The sequence below is a fragment of the Hoplias malabaricus genome, chromosome 17, assembly GCF_029633855.1.
Source record: "Hoplias malabaricus isolate fHopMal1 chromosome 17, fHopMal1.hap1, whole genome shotgun sequence".
Lineage (NCBI taxonomy): Eukaryota > Metazoa > Chordata > Actinopteri > Characiformes > Erythrinidae > Hoplias > Hoplias malabaricus.
The window spans coordinates 5,174,153-5,198,858 of record NC_089816.1 but is presented as its reverse complement, the minus strand read 5'-3'; the positions used below and the strand labels follow the sequence as shown (position 1 = coordinate 5,198,858).

At 43.6% G+C, this 24,706-nt stretch overlaps 1 protein-coding gene and 1 long non-coding RNA gene across 15 annotated transcripts in view; one reads left to right on the top strand and one right to left on the bottom strand.

Moving 5' to 3' along the window:
* LOC136673353 (uncharacterized) overlaps positions 1–9,788 on the top strand; it is a 112,539-nt gene extending 102,751 nt beyond the window's left edge. For 5 of the 7 annotated variants that reach the window (XR_010795926.1, XR_010795925.1, XR_010795923.1 and 2 more), the window contains 2 exons: positions 6,181–6,237; positions 7,202–7,586. This is a non-coding gene — a long non-coding RNA (uncharacterized lncRNA). Of the gene's footprint in view, positions 1–6,180; positions 6,238–7,201; positions 7,587–9,656 lie in introns of those variants that run through there. The other 2 variants (XR_010795927.1, XR_010795924.1) reach the window with 1 other exon arrangement.
* fgf13a (fibroblast growth factor 13a) overlaps positions 827–24,706 on the bottom strand; it is a 167,294-nt gene continuing 143,414 nt past the window's right edge. For 7 of the 8 annotated variants that reach the window (XM_066648754.1, XM_066648760.1, XM_066648753.1 and 4 more), the window contains 2 exons: positions 7,117–7,315; positions 827–3,318 (listed from right to left, as the gene is read on the bottom strand). In XM_066648754.1, the coding sequence (XP_066504851.1) occupies positions 3,182–3,318; positions 7,117–7,315 (336 nt within the window). In that variant the 3' untranslated portion in view covers positions 827–3,181. Of the gene's footprint in view, positions 3,319–5,327; positions 5,649–7,116; positions 7,316–24,706 lie in introns of those variants that run through there. The other variant, XM_066648759.1, reaches the window with a different exon arrangement.

Sequence of the window (24,706 nt, the reverse complement as noted above, 5' to 3'; positions counted from 1 at the left end):
AGTGTGGTGTGTTCTCTCGGTGTCTGCGTGGATTTCCTCCAGGTGACTGTGTGTGAGGAGTGTGTTGTGTTCTCTCTGTGTCTGCGTGGGTTTCCTCCGGGTGACTGTCTGTGAGGAGTGTGGTGTGTTCTCTCTGTGTCTGCATGGGTTTCCTCCGGGTGACTGTCTGTGAGGAGTGTGGTGTGTTCTCCCTGTGTCTGCGTGGGTTTCCTCCGGGTGACTTGTCTGTGAGGAGTGTGGTGTGTTCTCCCTGTGTCTGCGTGGGTTTCCTCTGGGTGACAGTTGGGTATATCAGCAGTTACATCTGAAGTGTCAAGCTGGCCAGCATTTTTATATTCCTAGCCTGGAACCTGAATCCAAGGTCCGCATTTTAAAACCTCTGGACTAGAGTCCTGTCCAGTGACTCTAGGTATACTCTTGTGTAATTATTTGTCATTGTACATTCGCAATTTAACCCATCTGTGGCAGGGAACACACACTAGTGAGGTGCGTGGCCATCCCTGGTGCCCGGAGAGCAACTATGGGTTCGGTGCCTAAGTCGTGGGGAATCGAACAAGCGACCTTTCAGTCCCAAGCCCTCTTCTCTAACCATTAGGCCAAGGCTGCCCACAAATTATATATGACATGCTGGGAATACTATATACTATATATAATACTATACAGAATTGTGGAAGACCACAGTTGCAGTCTGCTAACACTAAGATAATGTGATTTCCCATGCTTTAAAATTTCCGTGTACCCCAGTCTCTGTGTGCGTAAGGCCTATGAAACATGACACAAAGCGAGTCAAATAAAGGAAAGAGTCGTGTTTTAAAAGTATAGCTTAATATAAACATTTTATTCAGTGCATTTTGTGTATACAACAAATAAGAAACAACTGGAAGGTACCAGGCAGAGCGCCCATCAGTACGTGTTGTTTTCCGGTTTAATTCCTGGTAGTTTGGAACACATGATCCAACATGGGGTTAATACACAAAGCCTACATCATGCAGCTCTACTCCTCCAGTTCCTGCTGTCTCCCATGCAACAGATATGTTGAAAAAAAAAATCAAATAAAAAGAATCCAAACCAAACATTCAAAACCAAATAAAAGAGAAAAGCCCAGAAGGTAACGGCCAAGAGAAAAGCCCCCTGTAGCGATTATGAAGAGTAATCTCCAGAGGGAAAGAGTACATACAGTAGGCCACAAAAAAAGGGTCCTCGTTGTACACAACTTTTTTACATTTTGTACATGCCCTGTACAAGAGGTTACTTTTTTTCCTTCTCCTTTTTCACTTTTCAAGATGTTTTTTTCCACTTTTACAAATAAGACATATCCTATAAAATGTTAAGCCACCTAAAATTCCACAGTTTATTTTTGTGTTTTTATTTTTTTACTAATAAAAAAAAATTCATCACAATAAGTTACTCATACACGAAATGGAGTCCAGGGATGAGGGAGGGTCGGGGTCCCGCGGTGTCCCAGCAGTCACTCGGTTAATTGTGACAAGCTTCAGCTTCAAGGATAGAATACTGAGGAGCGGGAGAGGAGCGCTCAGACGAGTTAAAGGGGTTTAGACAGAGACGACGGGAGCGGGAGACGAGAAGGGAAATGCATAACAGTCCTCTCACACCACACACATCAGCAAAAGCACAAGCTCCAAAACACTGAGCCCTCTCCTCCACCGCCATCCTCTCTATCTCTCCACTATCTCATCTTTCATTTCTCAGTCTCTGCAGATGAGCAGGTCTACATCACAAGGGTCACACTTCGTCACGCTGTGGCATGCCTTTGAATAGAGGCGTGCTTCAACTCTTAAAGGGACTCACTTTCACTTTTGTCTTTGGTGTGCTGGAATCTCCATTCACTGGTTAAGCTTAAAAAAAAAGAAACACTGCTTGTTGAGGTGGGGTGGGGTGGGGTGCACTGAAATCATCTTAAATCTTTTCAGTACGTCATCATCAGTGTCAGGACAAAACTCCAAGGACAGTAACTTTCCAGGAGAGAGGAAGAACATCCTTCACTTTCAATGGAAGCTAATGGAATGAATGATTGTGCATCATTTCTATTGGAGCATTCGTAGTGAAATTTAAACACGTGGCAAAGAACAATCTGAAACACTTCAGACGCTGAAAAATGAAGGTTTTGTCATGACAGTGATGAGTAATATTTCTGATTATGGGATTGTTGAAAGAATACAATAAAATGTCACCTATTTCTAGACATTCTTCCTAAAAATACATAATCACTGTGTCAGCTGTACAGTGCGGATGTCTTACTGTCCGTGTTTAAAGACGTAACACGAAGTAAGATGATCTTGATCCCTCCCCTAGATAAATCCCCAAAATGTTCAGAAACAGGTAGAATATCTTATACTGCCCTTATCACAATCTTATAACAAAAAAAAGCTACATTGACCAGATTAAAGATGACTTGCCTCATTTTTTTTTTTTGCAGCGTGGAGAACACGAAAGGCTAAAGTCTGAAATGCTCTCGGCTAATTCCAGCGATTAGCAAAGCAAGGTGGAAGCGGCGTCCCTCTTGAGGCTTAATCGAGAGGCAGCACTTCCCCAAACGAGCAGAACGTAGGCTTTTAAGATGTCCACACTGGAGAGGGTGACCCCCTTGGATCAAGTGCACTAGAATGCAGGAGGGCTAGCAGCTAATGCGAGCGGCTCCCCTGCACAATAGGCACTTTACACCAAGGGTAGAGCGGGCATGAAGGACGGGAAACTCTTTACCTTCGTACCCAATCAGCTAAACCCCCATTCCTGTCAGCTCCAAACATAATGCATCAGGACCTTGTAGTGGCCAAAAAAAAAAAAAAAAGAAGAAGAACAGTAAAAACAACCCAGCTCTGTGTGGCGTGCTAAGACCAACCTGAGAGGGACGATGCTGAATGCCCAGACAAATTGAAGGCTACAATTTTCATGGTTAGCTTCTATGCAAAATGGTGTACAAGTAAACCTAGTCTTCCACTGCCGACCAAAACCGACCGTTCGAATCGAAATCTAGATTGAGAAACAGAAATAAATGTGTAGGGTTCTTATGTAATGTCCTTGTATTTGTCCTGAACCGCTGTTCTTATGTTATATTTATTTTTATGTTTGTTTTTTTTGGAGAGAAGTCTGCGTGAGGTCACGAGCATCCGGAGGTTTTGGTGAAGGCGAAGGGTAAAGCCGGGGGCTGGGGCGAGCTGGGCTACGTGGACTCGTTTTGACTCACAGCTTTGCCACCGTTGAGGACGGCTGAGGCACTCCGGCTTTTGGTGGGCGTACCGCTGCCGGAGCGTGAGAACTCAGTCAGGTCATGAAGAGAGGGCTCCCGGTACATGGTCACTATGGGGTGAGAAAGAGACATAAAAGTAGTTTTTATTGAGCGATTAACACCAATTACCACCGCAGAACATTATTCAGAGCCTCGCCATAGTCTTTGGTAACTAGGTAAGATCTGACAATTTTGCTCCTGCGCTCCAAGAGGGAGGGGTTTGGTTTCCTACCCTCCTTCTAAAGTTACATAGTGCAGTTTCAGCAGTGTTGAGCCTGGAGTAGCATCAGAGGCTCTATTCTCGCTATCACAGGTCAGTGAACCATCACAGTGATTTACCTAGAGTTCCTTGAAGACTATGTGCATGCAAATGTGTTGATTTTAGTGAAAAGCCAAAACAGTCCATAACAGTGTTATTTTTCTTGCAGCAGAGTGCTTTTAATTCTGTCCCGAAAGAAGACTTTAAACACCGCCTTGATAATTAATCAGCCACATGTGTCTTAAGTGTTGTGTGGGCAATGCGTGTAAAATTAGCAGCTGGTTGCATGACAACTGCAAGGTTGAGGCTGTAGATCAAAGCTGTGAACTGTGCAAGATTGGGTCTGCTATAAAGTGAGGGAGACTTCCTCACACAAAGCTTCTTCTCCAGCGGGCGATCAATACCGCACTTCAGTGGAAAGCTGTTAGAATCGATAGCTGACGTATTAGCAAAGCTGTGGGGCGACTGCGCTCAGAGTCGCACTCCAGGGGATCGCAGGAGACTGGGCGGCTGAAGGCCAGTCATTATCGGGGCACTCTCGGTAATGCTATCTCTGAGGTTTGTCCACCACGGAGTCGTCATTAAAGCAAAGACCTGTGTTCCGCGAGCCCTACAGTTCCCTCAAAATAACCCCAGTAAAATGCTGGCTAATTAACGGTTGATCTGTCGGCCACATCCTTGCAAAGCACTTTTTTTTTGTTTTGCTTTCCCCTTAACAGGCAAATTGCCTAACGCTGTAGACCTCCACAGAGCAAGAAGACAGTGCACCGTGGCAGCAGACAGGCCATTATATTACTTTATAGTTATGGGAAGTGAAGGAGGTGCCTCTATAGGGTGCATTTGCATACTGTCAGTGACTCTCTCTAACTCTGTGGTGCTCTCTACAGAGAGAGTTCGGTGTAGAGCTCACACTCACAGAGCACTGACAGTTCCCTAATTAGTCTTCGGCATGACCAGCTAGTCAGGACATTTTATACAGCAGGTGAAATTTCCCAACTTCCTTTAGTCCCAAGTAATTCAAGGTGCTGGTATTTGAAGCAGACATGTCATGCTTCTCAGCAATTCAGCTTCATTATCTGTGATTCATGACATTGATTGAATGTCAATGTTTCTATAACATTTGACGTTATCTTACACTAAAATGTGTGCTTTTTTTCCTCCTCTTTCTGTTTACGCTGTGCTAGGGAGGACATGTTTATTTCATTAGCTAAGGGCACGCAATAAAAATTCAATGATAACGTGTTCCAGTTCCAGCCTCATCAGCAGTGAGCACTGTGAACATCAGACATCAGGCTCTTCTTAAAAGCCAAACCCTTAATCCTAATCCTTCTCTATTTCATTACCGTTCATCAGCTCACACCTTTTAACATCCTCCCTCTCACCTCACTCCGACTCACCTCTGTTCATAGGAATTACCACATACAGCCAAAAGGTGAGGGGGTTTCACCTGGAGTCCCTTAAAATAGTCTACTTTCATGTGTGGAGAATATCTCCAAATTAGAATTGAACACAAATATCTGTGAATGATGTACATACATTTGGAGGAGAACTGCTCTGCACTCCAATTGGTTTGTTTTATTTTTTAGTAATTAAGTGGCTTATGTTATATTTTTACACAGTAGAAAGGCATTAATAGCCTTTATTTAACGTGCTGTATTATATTTGGAATCATACCTGCTTCTTCAGATGTGTGTGAAATCAGAAACCATAAACTGAAGCAGAATTCATGCCATTTCATAATCTACTAATGACACCACAGCAGAGAGGTATGAGGAGAGCTGATATACTTTGTCATATATTTACATTACGACATCACTGTGTTCTGAAGCATTGTTTTCCCCCTGGTACTAGACCCCTTACATTATCTGAAAGAAGCATTACGTTCCCTGAAACAGATGTTTATTTCGTAATTATACAGGAATGCTTCGAGAACTGTCTCTGACAAATTCCATTGACTGCCTTCCGCCACCGTATATTTTAATAGAAGTAACCCACCAAGTAAAATCTGCATTTGCCACCTGTTCATTCACAGTCAGAGATAGCAGTGTCTTGCAAGCTGTCAGCGATGGTGATGTTCACACAGCTCTTCTGTTTATAATGAAACAGGTGCTGGAGAGAGGCATCTGAGTCAAGACACCAGTCCTGAGGTGAAGTGAGAAAGTGAAGACACTGCACTTTTCATTCAAATATTTAACGCAACATCCATCCCTCCCCTCCCCACTGCGTCTGCCTTTCCGCTCTGGAAACAGCAGGATCAGAGCTAAACAGCATTGCTCTGGATGTACTTTGAGCAACAGTGTGCCAACACAGCCCTCATCACCATATTTGTCGTTGCTTTTTGTTTTGTTTTTGGCAGAGATAGCTCTTCTTTTCACTGGGCTGGAATTTCTGCTGAGCCTCCTGCACTCCTCCCTCTGTCTCTCTCTCTCTGGCTCTGCTGGTGCCTCTTGTTCTTTCTCTTTGTTGACAGGTAAAGGGTTCGGCTCTGGGATGAAAGCCTCTGGTTTCTTTCACATCCTACTGTTGAACACACACTGTCTTCTTATGTGCCCCGTGCCTTCATGCTTGTGTCTGTGTGCCCTGGTCCTGACTGTCATTGTGTTGGCAGAAGCTCAGATGTGTTCTTAGGAGCATTATCATTTGTGTAACAAGCAATGTTTTTTTTTTTTTGCAGAGAGGACACATTCAGGCTGTGCCTCCACTTCACTGGCTACTCCCCAAAGCTCTGATGGTCAGTATCTTATCTTTTCTGAAAGTTATGTTAAATATAAACATGCTCTAAAAGGTGCTGTCAGGAGATGCCTGGCTTTGAATACAGTCTTCATCAAAAGGTGCATTTACTGTAGGCCACATGACACTTACAGAAGCCTTTCACGACAGCCGACGTAAACCTACACTTATACACCACTCAGATATCATTATGACCACCTGCTTGATTGTACTCTCACCGTCCATTCTCTCAGCACATTGTAGTTCTACAGTCACAGGCTGGAGTCCATCTGTTGCTCTGCATACGTTGTTTCTCAGCGCTGCGGTGGTGTGTTAGTGTGTGGTGGTGTTGCAGTGCTGCTGGAGTTTTTAAAGCCCTCAGTGTGACTGCTGGACTGAGAACAGTCCACCGACCAAAAACATCCAGCCGACAGCGTCCTGTGTCACTGATGGAGGACTAGAGGACGAGCGACACACACTGTGCAGCGACAGATGAGCTACTGTCTCTGACTTCACTTCTACAGGGTGGATGTGAGAGTCCTGACCGTTTAAGAACAGAATGAAATGGGGCTAATAAGTATGCAGAGCAACAAATGGACTATAATCTGTAATTGTAAATCTACAGCGTGCTCCTGTATGGTCAGTGTTATGGCTGATCGGTGTATAAGCATCTGTAAAGGCAATTTATCTTTAGCTCATTTTAACCTAAGGTGCTGACAACTGCCACTTGTTGGAATAAGCCTTTATGGATGTTTATGTCCGTCATGAAAGTCTTATGTAGATGTGATGTAGCACCATATAAGCTCGTGTAGCTGCTGCACTCTACCGATGGTGTGACTGCACAGTGGAGCACCTCGAGAGCTGGCGATAATAGAAAGATAAAAATGAGAGCACATCTCACCTTTCAAAGGCTTGGGTAGGAAGTGTGCGGCAGGTTTGTTCTTCTTCACGTGGTTTCCCTTCATGATCTCTCCCTCCTTGTTCAGGCCCAGGTACCAGCCCCTGCCTGACTGCTGCTGTCTGTAGATCATGGAGGAGTATGTCACGTAGTAATTCTCAAACACTGACTCCTTAAACTTGCACTCCGGTGTGAAGTGTTCCTGCAGATTGAAAGAGGAAAGGGGAGGAAGAGAAGTCAGCTTCCTAGTTTTTACAGGCCACAGATTTTTGCTATGGCCCAATAGCACATTTGTTTTCATTATAGCTGCATTAAAACAGATGGTTCTTCAAACATAATAATTCTCCACTATATATATACATCTAACACCTAAAAAATGATTGCCGACAGCTTCTTTTCATCTTTGTGGTCAATAAAAATGCAAGTAATGCTGTGTTCCATTTAAACTCTGAGGTTGGGAAGCGCTGTGGGAATTTCCAACTCAAAGTCAGGGGAGCCTCACCAACCCCACACTCGGAATCCAAAATGGCTGCTCACATTATCAACAATGTGTAAAAGCAATAGAATTAGAAGTTCATTATTAAAGCTTCATATTTTTATATCTATTTGTCTTATTACACACAGTACTGTCCAACTGCTGTATGTGGATGTGTTTTACGTAGTGTTTGGGTGAGTAAAATACCACAAAATGTGCTCTTATCTACATAATGAATTCCTATAGGGCGTAGGGTTTTAACTGAAGCACGCTCAGCTCAAGTGTGACATAATTCCCAACACCAATATCTGACTTACAAGGTAAATGGAACCCAGCATAAACTACAGGCTGTTGGCAGCTGCAAAACTTAGCCACATTTTTAGACATTAAAGATTTCAATAGGACTGCTGTTAGCTGGGATATTGCACCTTTAGATAGATCTATTTAAAATATAAACATTGGAGTAATTCATTCTAAGTCCATTGCACCCTCCTATACAAATAAGGTGGATTCTGTCAAGGTGCAAACCAAATGAGCTTGAAAGAAATCCGAGACCTCGGTCCAAGTGCAATAAAAGCGTTCACACCAAATGTACAAACTTGCACTGCTAATGGATTTGGGTCTGGAAAAAATCATGTGACAAAAGCCCTCAGGCTGACATGTTTACTTCCAAAAATGGCTGACACAAATGAACACATCTAGTCTAAACTGAGAAATAAAATGTCTGCTTTTGAGTGAACTGAACTAAATGGCCTCCATTTCCATTAAGCCTTGCTCAGCATCTTCCCTCTTTTTCTAGCCCATTTATTCCAGACTCTTTCTCCATATTCATCCCTCACTGGCTTCCTTCCATTTCGGTACTTCTTTAGTATAGATCACATATCATGTGCTAAGATGATCAGCGGCCTGACTTCAGATCACCGCTTGGATCCTGCTCTGCTGGACCTACAGCAACACAGTTCCTCATTAAGATAAAGGTTTCTTCCCAGGAGGGCTGGTGCAGTGCCAACTGGCTTCTGTCCTTAGAAACAGCTAACAATGTCGAGCGAGAGAGTAACAGCACCTTGTATCAACCCACATCCTCTCGATTCTCTTTGTTGAGCAGCTGCTAATTGGTTTTCAAAGGCTTTTTCCACTCGTACGCTACTCGTTAAAGCATTCAGTGTGAACTGAGGTCAACACAGTCCCGATAGCGATATCTACAGGAGGAAGACCGACATGGAGTCTATACAGAGAAGGACAGATTCTAATACAAATCAAATTTAGACGGGGGACTAAACTGCTTACTCTGTCACTTCACAAATTCATGCCGAGAGCCTCACAACACACTTTTTATTGTCTGCGGTGATGGTTAAGTGAATTAAAACAGCAACTCTTCAGTGAAAGTTGGATTGATAACTTGTGCCTAAGCCCCTGAGCCGCCGGAGGTGGTGCATAACGAACTGAGAGTGATAAGATGAATGAGAAGACCTGAGGGCCTCCGAGCTCTAATCTCCATTGTTTCATGAGGGCAAATGAAGTGGAAATAGTAAGCTTCACTTTTTATTTCCACAGGGAACTAAGGAAACAATAAAACAAGGCTGTGTCAAGAATTGTTAAAACATTTAGCTGTAGTTTTTGGAAGATTTAACTGGTACAATTTTTTTATAGGAAGTTAAATATTCCGTACAAATTGTATTCTGAGTTTAATTTAAAATGTACACATTTCTTAAGTCTTGTATCTGAACAATGGTCAGGTTATTGAGATACAGTCTATATTTCATTCATTTTACTCCAACTTTTAACATTGTACATATCTTCTTTGTCCAAAAAAAGTATTTCATTTTCACAGTGTGAAGTTGTGTTCAAATGATGTTGTAAACAAAACATCCACAAAAATATGTATATATATAGATCTATACTATCAAAGATAAATGTAGCGCCAATATCTATATATTTTATAGATTTTATGTATCTGCCATTGTGTGTACATGAAAAATACTGCATTCCAGCATTGGCATACAACCCTATGTCAGTACATGGCCAGTGAATTTGGCTTTATATCTGTGTTTATATAATCCCTATCCAGTTATAAGGCTTGGAGCCAAGCTGTGGAATGGTCGGGCTACAGAGGGGAAAGAGTCCAGACACTGTCCAGAAGGCGGGGACACAAGGTCAACAAACGGGTTCAATAACTCACCCCAGGTAAACACGTTCAGATCAATCTGCACAGTTCAGCTGGACACATCTCCAGTCAGTGGTCAGAATCACTGCCATGAAACCTCGGGCAGTTTCAGGTCAGATGAAGAAAGACAGCTGTAGTAAGGCAAAGCTTTTCTAAAGCTGTATTTTAAATGGCCCCCTAATATCCCTCTGCACTGAGAGAAAACTAAAAAAAAGCAGTTTTCAAGTTTTCTCATTAGGGTTTTTAAAATATATAGGTTTCGTTTCAAAATGTCAACAAAAAGTTTGAATGGGAATGAACTGAGAAAGATTTTTCGCCCCAAGGAATGATTTTATTATAATAAAAGCAGCGATGGTTATTTTCTAATTATGTAAATAATTAAATTTAGATTATTCATTCATTATCTGTAACCCTTATCCAGTGCAGGGTCGCGGTGGGTCCAAAGCCTACCTGGAATCATTGGGCGCAAGGCAGGAATACACCCTGGAGGGGGCGCCAGTCCTTCACAGGGCAACACAGACACACTTTCACTCACACACTCACACCTATGGACACTTTTGCGTCGCCAATCCACCTACCAACGTGTGTTTTTGGACTGTGGGAGGAAACCGGAGCACCCGGAGGAAACCCACGCAGACACAGAGAGAACACACCACACTCCTCACAGACAGTCACCCGGAGGAAACCCACGCAGACACAGAGAGAACACACCACACTCCTCACAGACAGTCACCCGGAGGAAACCCACGCAGACACAGGGAGAACACACCACACTCCTCACAGACAGTCACCCGGAGGAAACCCACGCAGACACAGGGAGAACACACCACACTCCTCACAGACAGTCACCCGGAGGAAACCCACGCAGACACAGAGAGAACACACCACACTCCTCACAGACAGTCACCCGGAGGAAACCCACGCAGACACAGGGAGAACACACCAACTCCTCACAGACAGTCACCCGGAGGAAACCCACGCAGACACAGGGAGAACACACCACACTCCTCACAGACAGTCACCCGGAGCGGGAATCGAACTCACAACCTCCAGGCCCCTGTAGCTGTGTGACTGTGACACCACCGTGCCGCTCTAAATTTAGACTAATTTTAACTCAATGTAATTTTAAGTTAAAATTCAGTAGCGTTGTCTTTAGTAGTTGTGTGTGAATCTGGAAACCAAACGCTGCAGTGTATTAGGAGTACTGCATTTTGCAGAACGTACACGGTCCTGTAGCAAGATTTTACTATTTTACACTAGAAATCCTTCACTAGATTTTCAGGCACCAATACAAAATGGCTTCCAATATGCCTTGCTATATTATGAATAGGCTATTATTTTTGGGCATGGTCCAAACCTGTCTGTGCAACGCGTGGAAACCCCTCACTTTCAGACAGCCCTGATCTCTTCACAGTTTAAACTGATTACTGTTCAGTCCGGTCCCGCTTACAAACACTCCGTCGTCAATGGCAACCGCTACTGCCACAGAGGAAGGTCATATTCCACCAGTCGGAGCAGAAAAGCAGAACACAAAGCTGCTTTCCAAAAGCGATCTGATTAAACCCTGTCTTGCAGAGGGCAATTAATCTTAATTATGATAACAACAACAACAACAATAATAATGGTGTTGAATGCTGAGAGAACAAGGGTGGGATGTTGCACATGTTACCAGTAGCAACTAGAGAACTCATGCACACTGCTTCACACAAAAAAATTTCTTAAAAAAAAAGTCAGTACGGCCTGTGCTGTCATTGTGTGCACATCTGTTGTTGTACTAAATTGTTAAGCTCTTTTTCCACATGGAGCCAGTAGAGCAGGGTGTATCAGAGAAATGTGTGATTTCTTCTGGGCTGCATCTTATTTATACAGAAACACAACTCTCAACTGAAGGTTTAACTGTAACTTAACATCTGCTGTAATTTTGGAATCCTCACTACTGCTTGTAACCGTGATTTACATTTCTGTAATTCATAAATTATATAAAAAAAAATTCAGATGTTTCCTCACCATTTATTAACTCTCCAGTCTGTCTGTGCTTTGGAAACTGGCTTATTGTTTTTAAAAATTCCCAGTGACAGTAAACTAGTACAAAAACAAAGTGGCTTGGTCAGAGATGCTAGGCTTTCTCTCTCTGCTCACAGCAGAAAAACAGCAAAGAGCCCTCTAAACATTGAAAATCATGACAATAAATGAAGATATTGCTTAATTCCTGCTCCATAGTTGGGCAAAATTGACTTATTTTTGCTGTTTCAGATTATTTAGGTTGGAACTGACTCTACATTTGGGAGATGCATGAAACAGACCGAAAGTGCTGCAAAACTAAACAACACGAGTTGCAAACAAGTTTCTGAGATTAGTGAGTGAATCAAAACTTACAGACACATAAACAAACAACAGTTGTTTTTTCTCCTTTAACATACCATTCCACCTTAATAGCCCTTCCCTTTAACCAAACGACTATCCATGAACTTTCTAAAAACAATATGGTTGACTGGCATAATCTTTAAGAGTGCACAGAGTCAGTGCTTGACTTATAGTAAAGGGCAAGTACACAGCAAAATAAGAAATGAAGCTCATATAAACAAATCAACCACACAGGAACATAAGGACTACAACACATAAAAACACAGAAAAGCCTAAAGAATAGTGATCTAACATAATAAGTAAGTGCACTTTACTACTGCCACTGTGCCAAACTGAGAGATATCCACTTGAATCCATTAATTGCTCGATTAGCCAGTGGCCTTGCTTCCTCCCTGACACTGAATTACTCTGTACAGTGGGTAGAAAGAGTTACGATCTGGCTAGTCTTTGTCTTCATTTCTTGGAAAGTAGCCACAAACGTTATGAGCAATTTCTCAAAGGAAATTGGACCATTCTTCAAGAAGAACAGAGCCACTTCACACGGGAGCAGGAATTGTAGGCTGAAGGTTTTTTCCAAAGAAAACCCAGCTGTGGAAAAATAGTAAAAGGTGACTCATCACAGCTGAGTACTTACTCCCTGTGTCTATAGACTTTAGAGTCTATGTTCAGTCCTCATTACAAACATGCACCAGGCGTTATACACCACTGTCTTATGTAGAGTCGTCTGCGCTCAGTATTTAAGACTGTTGGTCAGTAACCCTAACCCAAAAGCACTGCTAATGGAACTAGTTTTCCAATAAAACAAACACAGCTTACTGTTAAGTTAATAAAACCCAATTAATCTGACATTTCACTTTATAAAAGAAGAAGAAAATATACAGAGAGAACACATCTCCCCTCCATCCAACCCCTCAGTTGTGTAGAAAGTCCTGGATCAATCTCGGCACCCTCGACACAAAGAGCATCACTGTATGCAAACGAGCGCATTAGATGTAAAATTGGTGGAAAACGTCCCACTAATTGGTCATGCCATCTCATCACTGCACAGAAACCCTACCACCCTTCGCCAGTCACAGAGCACACGGAGGCTTAAGCGAATGGACTTTAAATGATGTCATTAAGATGTAGCATGAGACAAAAAGGCAAAATTAGAGGAAAGAGGTGACATGCAGATATGGTAAACACTGCATCAGCTAAACCACCTGGCTGTCCTGTTATTAACTCACACACCGTCATTACAAGTAGACGACACTAATCCTCCACTCAACTCAGCGGTTCCCAGCTCTGGTTCTACGGTAATCATGTCTTGCTTTTACTGATTCAGCTGGTTGAAGAAAGCCAATATTTTTCACAGGAAAGGCATCGGACTTTATTTCAGCCATTAGTCCGTACATTTTACTGTGCTGAAAAAAGTCAGTAATACGCATTTAATAAGTCCTCTCTGAAATCAGTGCACATCCAACAAACAAGGCGCCACTGCGGGAGGAGCTCCACACCTCCAAAAATGATAGGGGAAAAAAACCCTTTGTCTAATGTGCATTTAAACATCTTTTTTTAAACATCTGGAAAGGAGTCAGTGTTGCTCATGTGGTCGTGCTACCGTTATAGCTTATGGAGAAATGACTGGACAATGTGAAGTGACACAGAGGAGGATGCTGTTCATGGCTGATAGATGAATCCTCAAAAGAGCAGATATGGAGGCGATTTTCTTATCGCTGATTCTCCCTCTCTCTACGTGCACGTGTGTAATCGTATCAGGAACTGCAGTCATTTTGCTGGGAGACTTATGTTGCAATTTTTTTTCCCCCTTTATTCACTCGCACCCCGGGAAATCCTGAATTGCCCCTCCCTCTTTCCTCCCTACATCTCTTTCTCCTCCCTTCCCCCTCTTCCTACACAGGGCTTCCCCGCTGGCTAGAGACAGCGTCATGCCTGTGAAGTGTGTGTGTGCATGTGTGCAATGGAAAAGGAATTTGCATAAGTGCGTTGGGAGGTGTGTGTGCATGTTCGTGGGCGTACGAGTGTTCTCGGGAGAGGTGAAGAGGAAACCCGTAATGTAATAGTGCATACTGCGGGAAATGCACATTCAATGCATTTTCATCGACCAGATACTTTTGCACAATTTCTCTTCCTCCATCTCCTCCCTTTCGCACTTCACACCCCAGTACGGCATAGAACAAGACACCATACACTAATGTAATGGCCATGTGGATTATATATAGTGTAAACGACCATATGTAATGGTCTGAAAGGATGTGGAGCAATCAAGAAGCTGTAACTGAGAAGAAGAAATAGACACATGAAGAAATGTTGCTAATTAAACAAAGAATTGGCTGGTGTTCTCAGAACAATGAACTGACCACCCCAGAGTCCAGACCTCAACGTCACTGAACTGTGCTGTTACAGCCAAATTCTGTGTGTGTGTGTGTGTGTGTGTGTGTGTGTGCTCGCTCTGAGGCCATTCTAATCAATTCATTGTAATCTTTTTATTTTCATTTTCTCTCTCTTTGGTGGCGTCTCTTTATCCCCAGCCAATTTTACAGCAGACCCCTCAAGTCTCCCAATATATTTTTCCATCCTTCACCTTATTCCCTCTCTGGCCGTTCTCTCCATTCTTTTTCTCTAAATTTCCTCCACACTCTCTGTGGTTTTCTCTCTGCTCCCCATCTCATTACCCCTAGACCCCCCCCGCCCTCTTGATCGCCCTTCTTCCTCTTCTGCACTCTCCAATCTCCAGTTCCATTCACCAGGGAGGATTGAGTAGAGAATCTGACAGGCTCCATTCTGCTCAGGAGCCTCCAGCACGGCTGAGAATTTGTCTCCATTTCTCTCATTTACTTCTCACTCCTATATCATACCTTCATTCCTGTGTCTGGACACCCAAACAGTCCACTGACCACAGTGTTGTGGCTTTTAAGCTCAGTGATTAATCCATAGCATCCAAAAATAGGTCTCTGATATTAGTGCAAAACTGAAAATTAAATGCATATATGCAACCCTCCTTATATGGATAGTGCATGAATTCATTATCCATTAAACAAAGCATTTCTTGTGGCCTGTTTAGCATGAATAATATATCAAAGCCCTGAGATAAATGGACCTACCACATATTTGATTTTTGTTTGTAATACAATGGGCAATTATTCTTCATAGGAGAGCGCAAATCAATACTGTCAGTGGAATCCCTGTCCGGAACATTACAGAACCAATGCCAATTATGGCAGTGCTGGCAAGGCCAGTGATATGCTGAATCTACCAGGGACAGTCGAGCTGAATGCGGTTTGCCCATGAATCACCTGTGTGTATGTGTTGTGTGCGATACAGATTTCTGCATCACGTCATCGCAGTGTAATCACAGTTAATGTGCTATATGCACTGAAGACCTGCCATCAGAGCTGAATGCTCCCGGACAGGGTAACTACCCTGCTTTTATTAAACGAAAAAAATGCTTATTGATCTTCAGCTAACGCCAGTCTGCTTTGAGCTCACAAACAATAAATATGAGTTGAATATAATTTCAGGTTCTCCACTTCATCTATTCATAAATATAGACAGGTAAATAGCAGTGAAATCTATGTTTAAGTCGCATCTAAACCTTAAGGGCAATTCCACTTATATTAGTTTTAATTCTGCTTTTCTTAATTGTGAAGATAACGATAACATAAACAAGGAGATTCAGAGGTTTTGGTTTCTTTACAGCGGTGGTCATCTACAATGCAGATTTAACACTTTTATTTGGACATCAGTTAGACTAAATTGGGAAAGTGCCTATTAACAAGGGCACTGTATATAGTATTTACATTCATTCATTCATTATCTGCAAGCGCTTATCCAATTCAGGGTCGCGGTGGGTCCAGAGTCTACCTGGAATCATTGGGTGCAAGGCGGGAATACACCCTGGAGGGGGCGCCAGTCCTCCACAGGGCAACACACACACACACACACATATTCACTCACACCAACGGACACTTTTTTTTGGAGTCGCCAATCCACCTACCAACGTGTGTTTTTGGACTGTGGGAGGAAACCGGAGCACCCGGAGGAAACCCACACAGACACAGGGAGAACACACCAACTCCTCACAGACAGTCACCCGGAGGAAACCCACACGGACACGGAGAGAACACACCAACTCCTCACAGACAGTCACCTGGAGCGGAAATCGAACCCACAACCTCCAGGTCCCTGGACCTGTGTGACTGCGACACTACCTGTGCCACCCTTGTAGTAATTACACTATATTTTAATTATTTTATGTCTTCCTTTGTTTTTCTGGACATCGATATTCTAATCTACTGTCAGTTTTAAGGCTATTTTATTTCCTATTTGTACCAACAAACCTAGACATATCCTCTGAGTTTTTTATGAATGTAATGGCATCAAAACGACCTGAAAACAATGTGTCAGGCATCAGACTCTGACTATTATCGTTCTGTAAGGAGCTCTATGAGTCATTTTTTCCGACTCTGTAATGGTGTTTTCCACTGCATGGAGCCTACTTAACGCTGCTCTTTTGCTTTTCCACTAGCCAAGTCTGGCACCTGTTCCCTGGAACTGGGTACTTGTTTAGTCCCTGCTCAGACCTGGTACAAAGTGAGCTGAGTAGGTACAAAATGTAACATGTAAACTTGCAGAGTGCTGATTGGCCAGAGAGGTTTGTTTACACAGTGAAATGCAGACCTCCAGCACAAACTTGCCACTTGTAAAATCTCCAGGTTTCAGAAGCGGTCACATTTGTTTTTTTCTGACTCACAATAGCAGCTTGTAAAATTACGCCGTGGTCTTTGGAAGAGATCCAATGGCTCCATAGATCAGTGGCTGATGAAAAACTCCAGCCAGAGCTGGACACTGAAGGAAACCTTTGCTGAGAGAACTGGAGTTCGGAGCTGTGTTCCATCAAATAAATAAATAAAAGAAAACCAGAAACATTGTGAACACACAATGAGTAAACTGCGCCAAATGTTACCACCACCGTTGTTGTGGTTTTCAAAGCCAGAAATGTAATCATTCAACAATCCAGCCGACTTTGAAATCATCCCAGAAATGTTCAGGCACCTTATGTAAAGTCTTCTCAGAAGAGTACAGGCTTTTGTTGCAGCAAAGTGGGCCCCTTCAGTTCAGGATTATTTCGCTGTAAAGTTTACAGAATTTAAAAGAGCCTAATCCAAATAAATAAAGATTTTAGAACTGTATGTTTCAACCTGAAAGAAGCCATTGGGACACAGACAGCCCTGCTCTTCTCATACACAGAAGCCTCCCTGGATCTGCAGACCCGGCCCTGACGCCTTATGATACAAGCAGCTGCAGAGTCTCAGTGGAGCATTGCCACTAATGCCCCCATCCCTGCTCGCTCCTAATGACCCAACACTAAACGAATTACAGCACTTCAAAAGCACCTCCAGAGCAAACACACACAGAAAAGTGCACCACCAGGGCTGGGCTGATGGATTATGGGTACAATCTGCTGCAACACTGTGACCAAGTGCGATTCTAATGTTTCAGTCTCAGGGGTAATATCACGTTTTATCTGTTTCCTACTGCAGCAAACATATTATTCCACAGCTGCCACAGCTCCTTGCAGGGTTGTAGGATAGGGACTTCTCACATTGTGTTTCCATTCAGATTAATCTATCTATGCTCTGCCCACAGCTGATTCCTTCAATTTAATTCAATTTCATTTAATGTATTTACACTCACACTCCATTGTATCAGCTCCCCCATCCATAGGGAAGCACTCCTATTGTTTCTCTGCATACTTTCTTACCTCTGTTTCACCCTGCTCTTCAAAAGGTCAGGACCCCCCCAGAAAAGGTATGATTCAGGTTGTGGATCATTCTGAGCGCTGCAGTGACACTGACTATGAGTGGATCAGACACAGTAGTGCTGCTCGAGTTTATAAACACTGTGTCCACTCTGGTTCAGCTTATAGATGTAAATTCAGAGACAGTAACTCATCTGATGCTGCACCGTTTGTGTTGGTTGTTCTCTAGCCATTCATCAATGGACACAGGACGCTGTTGGCTGGGTATTTTTGGTTGGTGGACTATTCTCACTCCAGCAGTGACACAGAGGGCTTTAAAAATTCTAGCAGCCCTGCTGTGTCTGATCCCCTCATAAAAACACAACAGCACAGCGCCATATACGGCTATATTAATCAGTTTATTATCTTCTCACATAGAACGTAGGTTTTCGGTCTGTTCTTGACACATGCCATGTGCGGCACTCTAGAAGTTCTATGCAATGAAATGACTCTAGGCCAAAAAACACATCATCAAACATCTATAGTTTAAATTTTGGAAGCATTAGCAGAGTTAAAACCCTGATTGTGTAAAAGTAACAAAGCCAACAGCCAGCTGTGGCTGCAAGTCAGGTTTGTATTTTAGGATATTTTTGAAACTAAATCTGTGACAACATAACGTTTATTTAAGCAAAATACATGTGATCTTTCAGTGTAGTGTAGTAAGTATACTTCATTCATTATCTGTAACCCTTATCCAGTTCAGGGTCGCGGTGGGTCCAGAGCCTACCTGGAATCATTGGGCGCAAGGCGGGAACACACCCTGGAGGGGGCGCCAGTCCTTCACAGGGCAACACAGACACACACACACACACACACACATTCACTCACACACTCACACCTACGGACACTTTTGAGTCACCAATCCACTGACCAACGCGTGTTTTTGGACTGTGGGAGGAGTCCTTACAGACAGTCACCCGGAGAAAACCCACGCAGACACAGAGAGAACACACCACACTCCTCACAGACAGTCACCTGGAGGAAACCCACGCAGACACAGGGAGAACACACCAACTCCTCACAGACAGTCACCCGGAGCGGGAATCGAACCCACAACCTCCAGGTCCCTGGAGCTGTGTGACTGCGACACTAACTGCTGCACCACCGTGCCGCCCATTAAGTATACTTAATACATCCAAATCCAAACAGCAATGTATGGTCTTACAGAGGAGGAGAGGCGTTTACTGCGGTAAAGCGTGGACCAGCTACCGACAAATACCCTTCGTTACAGTAGAATTACTGCATGTCACATGTTGACAAACTTGAGCGCAGTCTGATCACACTGTGCAGTAACAGTCTCTCACCTCAGGGACCGTTTGTTTCTGCTGAAATACTGCAGTGTCTGGAACCTTCTGTACTCGTTATGCTCCACTCATTTAAGTTCTTCATTGTAGTTGCTACCCAGCTTTGTCTTGAGATTTATTAAAAATAACTGAAGCCAAGATCTAGGATCAGGATTCTCACAGCACACAATAATGAGACTGATTACAGGGCTTATTTGCATACTGAAAGTTCTGCAATAGGCCAGCATTGCAGTAATGGGTAAGTAATGATATACAGTGCAAGCTTAGCTCTTACTTTACTTACAAATTCTCTTTAAATGTGTCTGCGCTGATGATACTGAGCTGTGCTAATTGGTCTCACTTTCATACACTATCTGCTGGTGGGAGTACAGCTGAGCAGCCATGGACACGAATACACACACACACACACACACAGCAAGAGTGCCAAGCTGTATTGAGCATGTGGTGCTCTGTTGAAGGGAGGACTGTAAAGGAAGAGCAGAAGAGAGAAAAGAAAAGAGCTGAATACATTTTTAATTGATTCTCCCTCTCTCCCACCCGTTGTCACACTGATGGATGAATATATTTACACTGGTACATTCTGACTCATCCACATATGAACATTCTCTCTTTCTCTCTCTCACATTTTCTTCTCCATCCGCACATAGCGCTCTCTCTCTCTCTCTCTCTCTCACACACACACAATCTCTTCTGATTGGACTTCTGCTAAAATGCTAATATGTAATATACGCAGAAATAAACAGATTCAACAGTATTGTGAAAATATCACATACCAGACGCCATTTGGAAAGAAAGAAAAAAAAAAGAACAAAGGGAAATGTCCATTTTACACACACACACACACACACACACACGTGTACATGCACGCACACACAGAATCACGAGGGGGTGAACACGCAGCTTTAGTCTTTGCTCTACGTCACTGGCTGCCTCCTCGTCACTGATTGGGGATTTCCCCCAACATCACTGCTCTCCTATTGGCTGCCTGCTCAGCCCTGACGGAGCGAGGATCCATGGCAGCAAAGCCTTCATCACACACAAACACACATGCTCGGCACACACTAGCAGCTCCCACCACTCCCAGCCGTCACACGCTAAACACGCCAGCAGAAAGCTCTCCATCCTCAGAACGCTCAGCTCCATATCCACTGCCCCACGGCCATCTTTAATTCAGTTACATTCGTGTTCATTCAGTCAAATATTTACATTCAAATACCTTCCTTTGTTTCATCATTTAGCAGACAGGCTCGCTCAGAGTGATCTAAAAATGAGTAGCGTCTCAGAGAAACTACATAAATTCCAATCTGTAACCCTTATCCAGTTCAGGGTCGCGGTGGGTCCAGAGCCTACCTGGAATCATTGGACGCAAGGCGGGAATACACCCTGGAGGGGGCGCCAGTCCTTCACAGGGCAACACACACACACTCACACCTACACTTTTGAGTCGCCAATCCACCTGCAACGTGTTTTTGGACTGTGGGAGGAAACTGCAGCACCCGGAGAACACACCACACACCTCACAGACAGTCACCCGCAGGAAACCCGCGCAGACACAGGGAGAACACACCACACTCCTCACAGACAGTCACCCGGAGCGGGAATCAAACCCACAACCTCCAGGCCCCTGGAGCTGTGTGACTGCGACACTAACCTGCTGCGCCACCGTGCCTCCCTGTAGCTTACATTATAAGGCAAAATAATAATAATAATATGTGAAAACATACTCAAACAGCATTTCATCTGTAATGTACAGCTCTTATAGCATGTCTTTCCCCCTTACGCTGTGGTTTCAGTTTAATATCAGAGATGTTGGATCAAGGTTCAAGGCCAGTATTTTACAATGGTATGACTCTGTAACCAATGCTAACGTCCCTAATTGGCCAGGTATTCAAGCATGATTTTGTCACTACTCTCTCCCACAATGCACTTGTAATTTGTATTTAACATCGTAGGTCAATACCCGAGCCTTCATCCCTAAACAACGGACAGTGGAAGTATCCAAATTTACTTGTGATTCTGACAGTACTTAATGAACTAAATAGTGCTTCACTATATAGCACACGATTAATAAGGAATTAAAGAGCCATTTCCTTCACAGCCACTTTCATACGGTTGACCGTTTTAAAATCCTGGCCTGGAACCTGGAGCCAAGGTCCAGATCTGAAGACATCTGAACTTGATGATGGAACATTTCTGTAATGTTTTTGATTAGATTTGGAACATGAGACTGTCATGTTGCACTAGCTCAGATGCTCCTACATATTAAGACCCTTGATTTAAGATTAAATAGCTTATGTTTAAGCACTTTTGGCCATTCAGTGTGTTTGTGTGTAGTCTGTAAAAGAGTCAAACTCCACACATACTACAATGCAAAAAGCTCTTCAAAGCTCTGCAATCTAAGGTTCACAACGAACCATAAACACACAAGGAAGAGCAGTATACAGTGGCTGGCTAAGCAGTTGTCTGATAAGTACAGGCTGCTTCTACCTAACACGAGCTTGCCTTGAAGTAATGCTGCTGCTGCAGAGATTATAATGTCTTTATTTAATTTAATGAGCACGTTTGAGCGTACAATTTAATTACCCAGGCCGAGGCTAGCGTCATTAAAAGCACACAGTGGGAACCGGCACTGGACTTAAATGATGTTAAGTACAGACTGCATGTGTTTGTTTTTATTATTATTCCACCTCTGTTTCTCCCATCACACACTGTACACAGCTGTACTATTCATTACAATCTGATCACATGCCTTTCTCTCAGGCTTCAACCCAACTGTTTACAGGCTCAGCTGTCTTCAGTTTCATTTCTGTGAAAGATTACAGAATATAATCATGAGATGCAGCAGAAATAGCAAAAATATGGGAGAATTTATTTAATAATACAATATTTTTGCTTTATTATTATTATTATTATTTGAAATGTTTATGGGCACGGTGGTGCAGCGGGTAGTGTTGCAGTCACACATCTCCAGAGACCCGCTCCAGGTGACTGTCTGTGAGGAGTGTGGTGTGTTCTCTCTGTGTCTGCGTGGGTTTCCACCGGGTGACTGTCTGTGAGGAGTGTGGTGTGTTCTCTCTGTGTCTGCGTGGGTTTCCTCTGGGTGAATGTCTGTGAGGAGTGTGATGTGTTCTCCCTGTGTCGGCGTGGGTTTCCTCCGGGTGACTGTCTGTGAGGAGTGTGGTGTGTTCTCCCTGTGTCTGCGTGGGTTTCCTCTGGGTGAATGTCTGTGAGGAGTGTGATGTGTTCTCCCTGTGTCTGCGTGGGTTTCCTCCGGGTGACTGTCTGTGAGGAGTGTGGTGTGTTCTCCCTGTGTCTGCGTGGGTTTCCTCTGGGTGAATGTCTGTGAGGAGTGTGATGTGTTCTCCCTGTGTCTGCGTGGGTTTCCTCCGGGTGACTGTCTGTGAGGAGTGTGGTGTGTTCTCTCTGTGTCTGCATGGGTTTCCTCCGGGTGACTGTCTGTGAGGAGTGTGGTGTGTTCTCTCTGTGTCTGCGTGGGTTTCCTCCGGGTGACTGTCTGTGAGGAGTGTGGTGGGTTCTCTCTGTGTCTGCGTGGGTTTCCTCCGGGTGACTGTCTGTGAGGAGTGTGATGTGTTCTCACTGTGTCTGCGTGGGTTTCCTCCGGGTGACTGTCTGTGAGGAGTGTGGTGTGTTCTCTCTGTGTCTGCGTGGGTTTCCTCCAGGTGTCTGTCTGTGAGGAGTGTGGTGTGTTCTCTCTGTGTCTGCGTGGGTTTCCTCTGGGTGAATGTCTGTGAGGAGTGTGGTGTGTTCTCTCTGTGTCTGCGTGGGTTTCCTCCGGGTGACTGTCTGTGAGGAGTGTGATGTGTTCTCACTGTGTCTGCGTGGGTTTCCTCTGGGTGAATGTCTGTGAGGAGTGTGGTGTGTTCTCTCTGTGTCTGCGTGGGTTTCCTCCGGGTGCTCCGGTTTCCTCCCACAGTCCAAAAACACACGTTGGTAGGTGGATTGGTGACTCAAAAGTGTCCATAGGTGTGAGTGAGTGAGTGAATGTGTGAGTGTGTGTTGCCCTGTGAAGGACTTGCGCCCCCTCTAGGGTGTATTCCTGCCTTGCGCCCAATGATTCCAGGTAGGCTCTGGACCCACCGTGACAGACAATGAATGAATGAATGCATGGATGAAAATGTTTATTTCCAATTTCTGCCACATCATCTCATGACTGTACTCTCTTATTACTGTGACATGGGGAGTATGAACAAGTAACCTCTCTTGGCTGAACTGGAAAATGAACTCCTAACCCCAGCCCTAAGCGTACGGGTTTCCTGCTGGATTTCAAAATACACACCCCTTCTGTGGCCCTCTAAAGAGACCAGAGCTGCATGTGTATACTTCCTTGCCTTATCTTGCGTGTACGGACCCTAAACTTAACCCTAGGTTTGGGAACATTTTGCAAGAATGTTGAAGTAAGGCACACAGGACTGTTTAAAGGGCATATCATATCATGCAGATTAAAACTTGGTATGCAACCCATGTAAAGAAAGCCAGCCCAGTTCTTGAAGCCTATGTATGCTAATACCAAGCTCATCCAGTGCAAGACAAATGTCATCCAAGCTGCAGAATACTACAAAAACGTATGTTTACTTTTATTCTTTTGTGAAGTCACAAAATCTGTTTGTGGATAAAGAAATAAAACAACGTAGGATTAAATGAGCTTGAATAATTAATATGATTTCAAGCTTTGTATTTCTATTATAGTGTACTGAATTTATTGTATTGTATAGCGACAAATATATATCGTTTTCAAAGCCTGCGAATGTTAATCACTTGTTATTAATGACGATGCTTATTGAACGAAATTTAACATCTCCACATCAGAGGAAGAGCATTACCAATACCCATCCTCTTAGTTATGATTTACTCACGACTCTGTTTGCAGTAATGGATCTAAATGATTAAGTTACATGGAAAAACGATATTTGGCATAATTTGGATTATGGTTAAAATAACTGCTCCTCAAACTTAAAACTCCCACGCCTCAGCTTTGAAGACAAAAAAAAAATGGTTTACTGTTTACTTATTAAACAATAGACGAGGCCCTCAGCATTCTCCATCTCTTCAGCCTCATTAGTCTGTTGTTCACCATATGGTGGAAGAAATAGTGAAACTACTGTGTGCGCGCGTGTGCATTTTTTGCATGTGAGTATTTGCGTGGGTGTGTGTTGGTATGAGGTAGGCTCTGCAGCAAGATGCCTGGAGATCTTTTTCAGAAAACTCTCTCTCTCTCTTTCCTGTCAAAAAACACAGGTCCCTGTCATTTGCTCTAGTTATGCCTGGCACATCGCAAAAATCTTGACATTTGCAGTGGCACTTGAAGTTCTCAGTTATATATTTATTTTGTGGGACAGCTGGCTGCATTATTCATGACTTTTACAGGTTCTAATCAGAATGGTGGCGCAAGCTACCCCGGTCAGGAGAGCGTATTCATAAGTCATTCCGTTATACCCCCCCCCACACACACACGGCGTCCTGCCAGG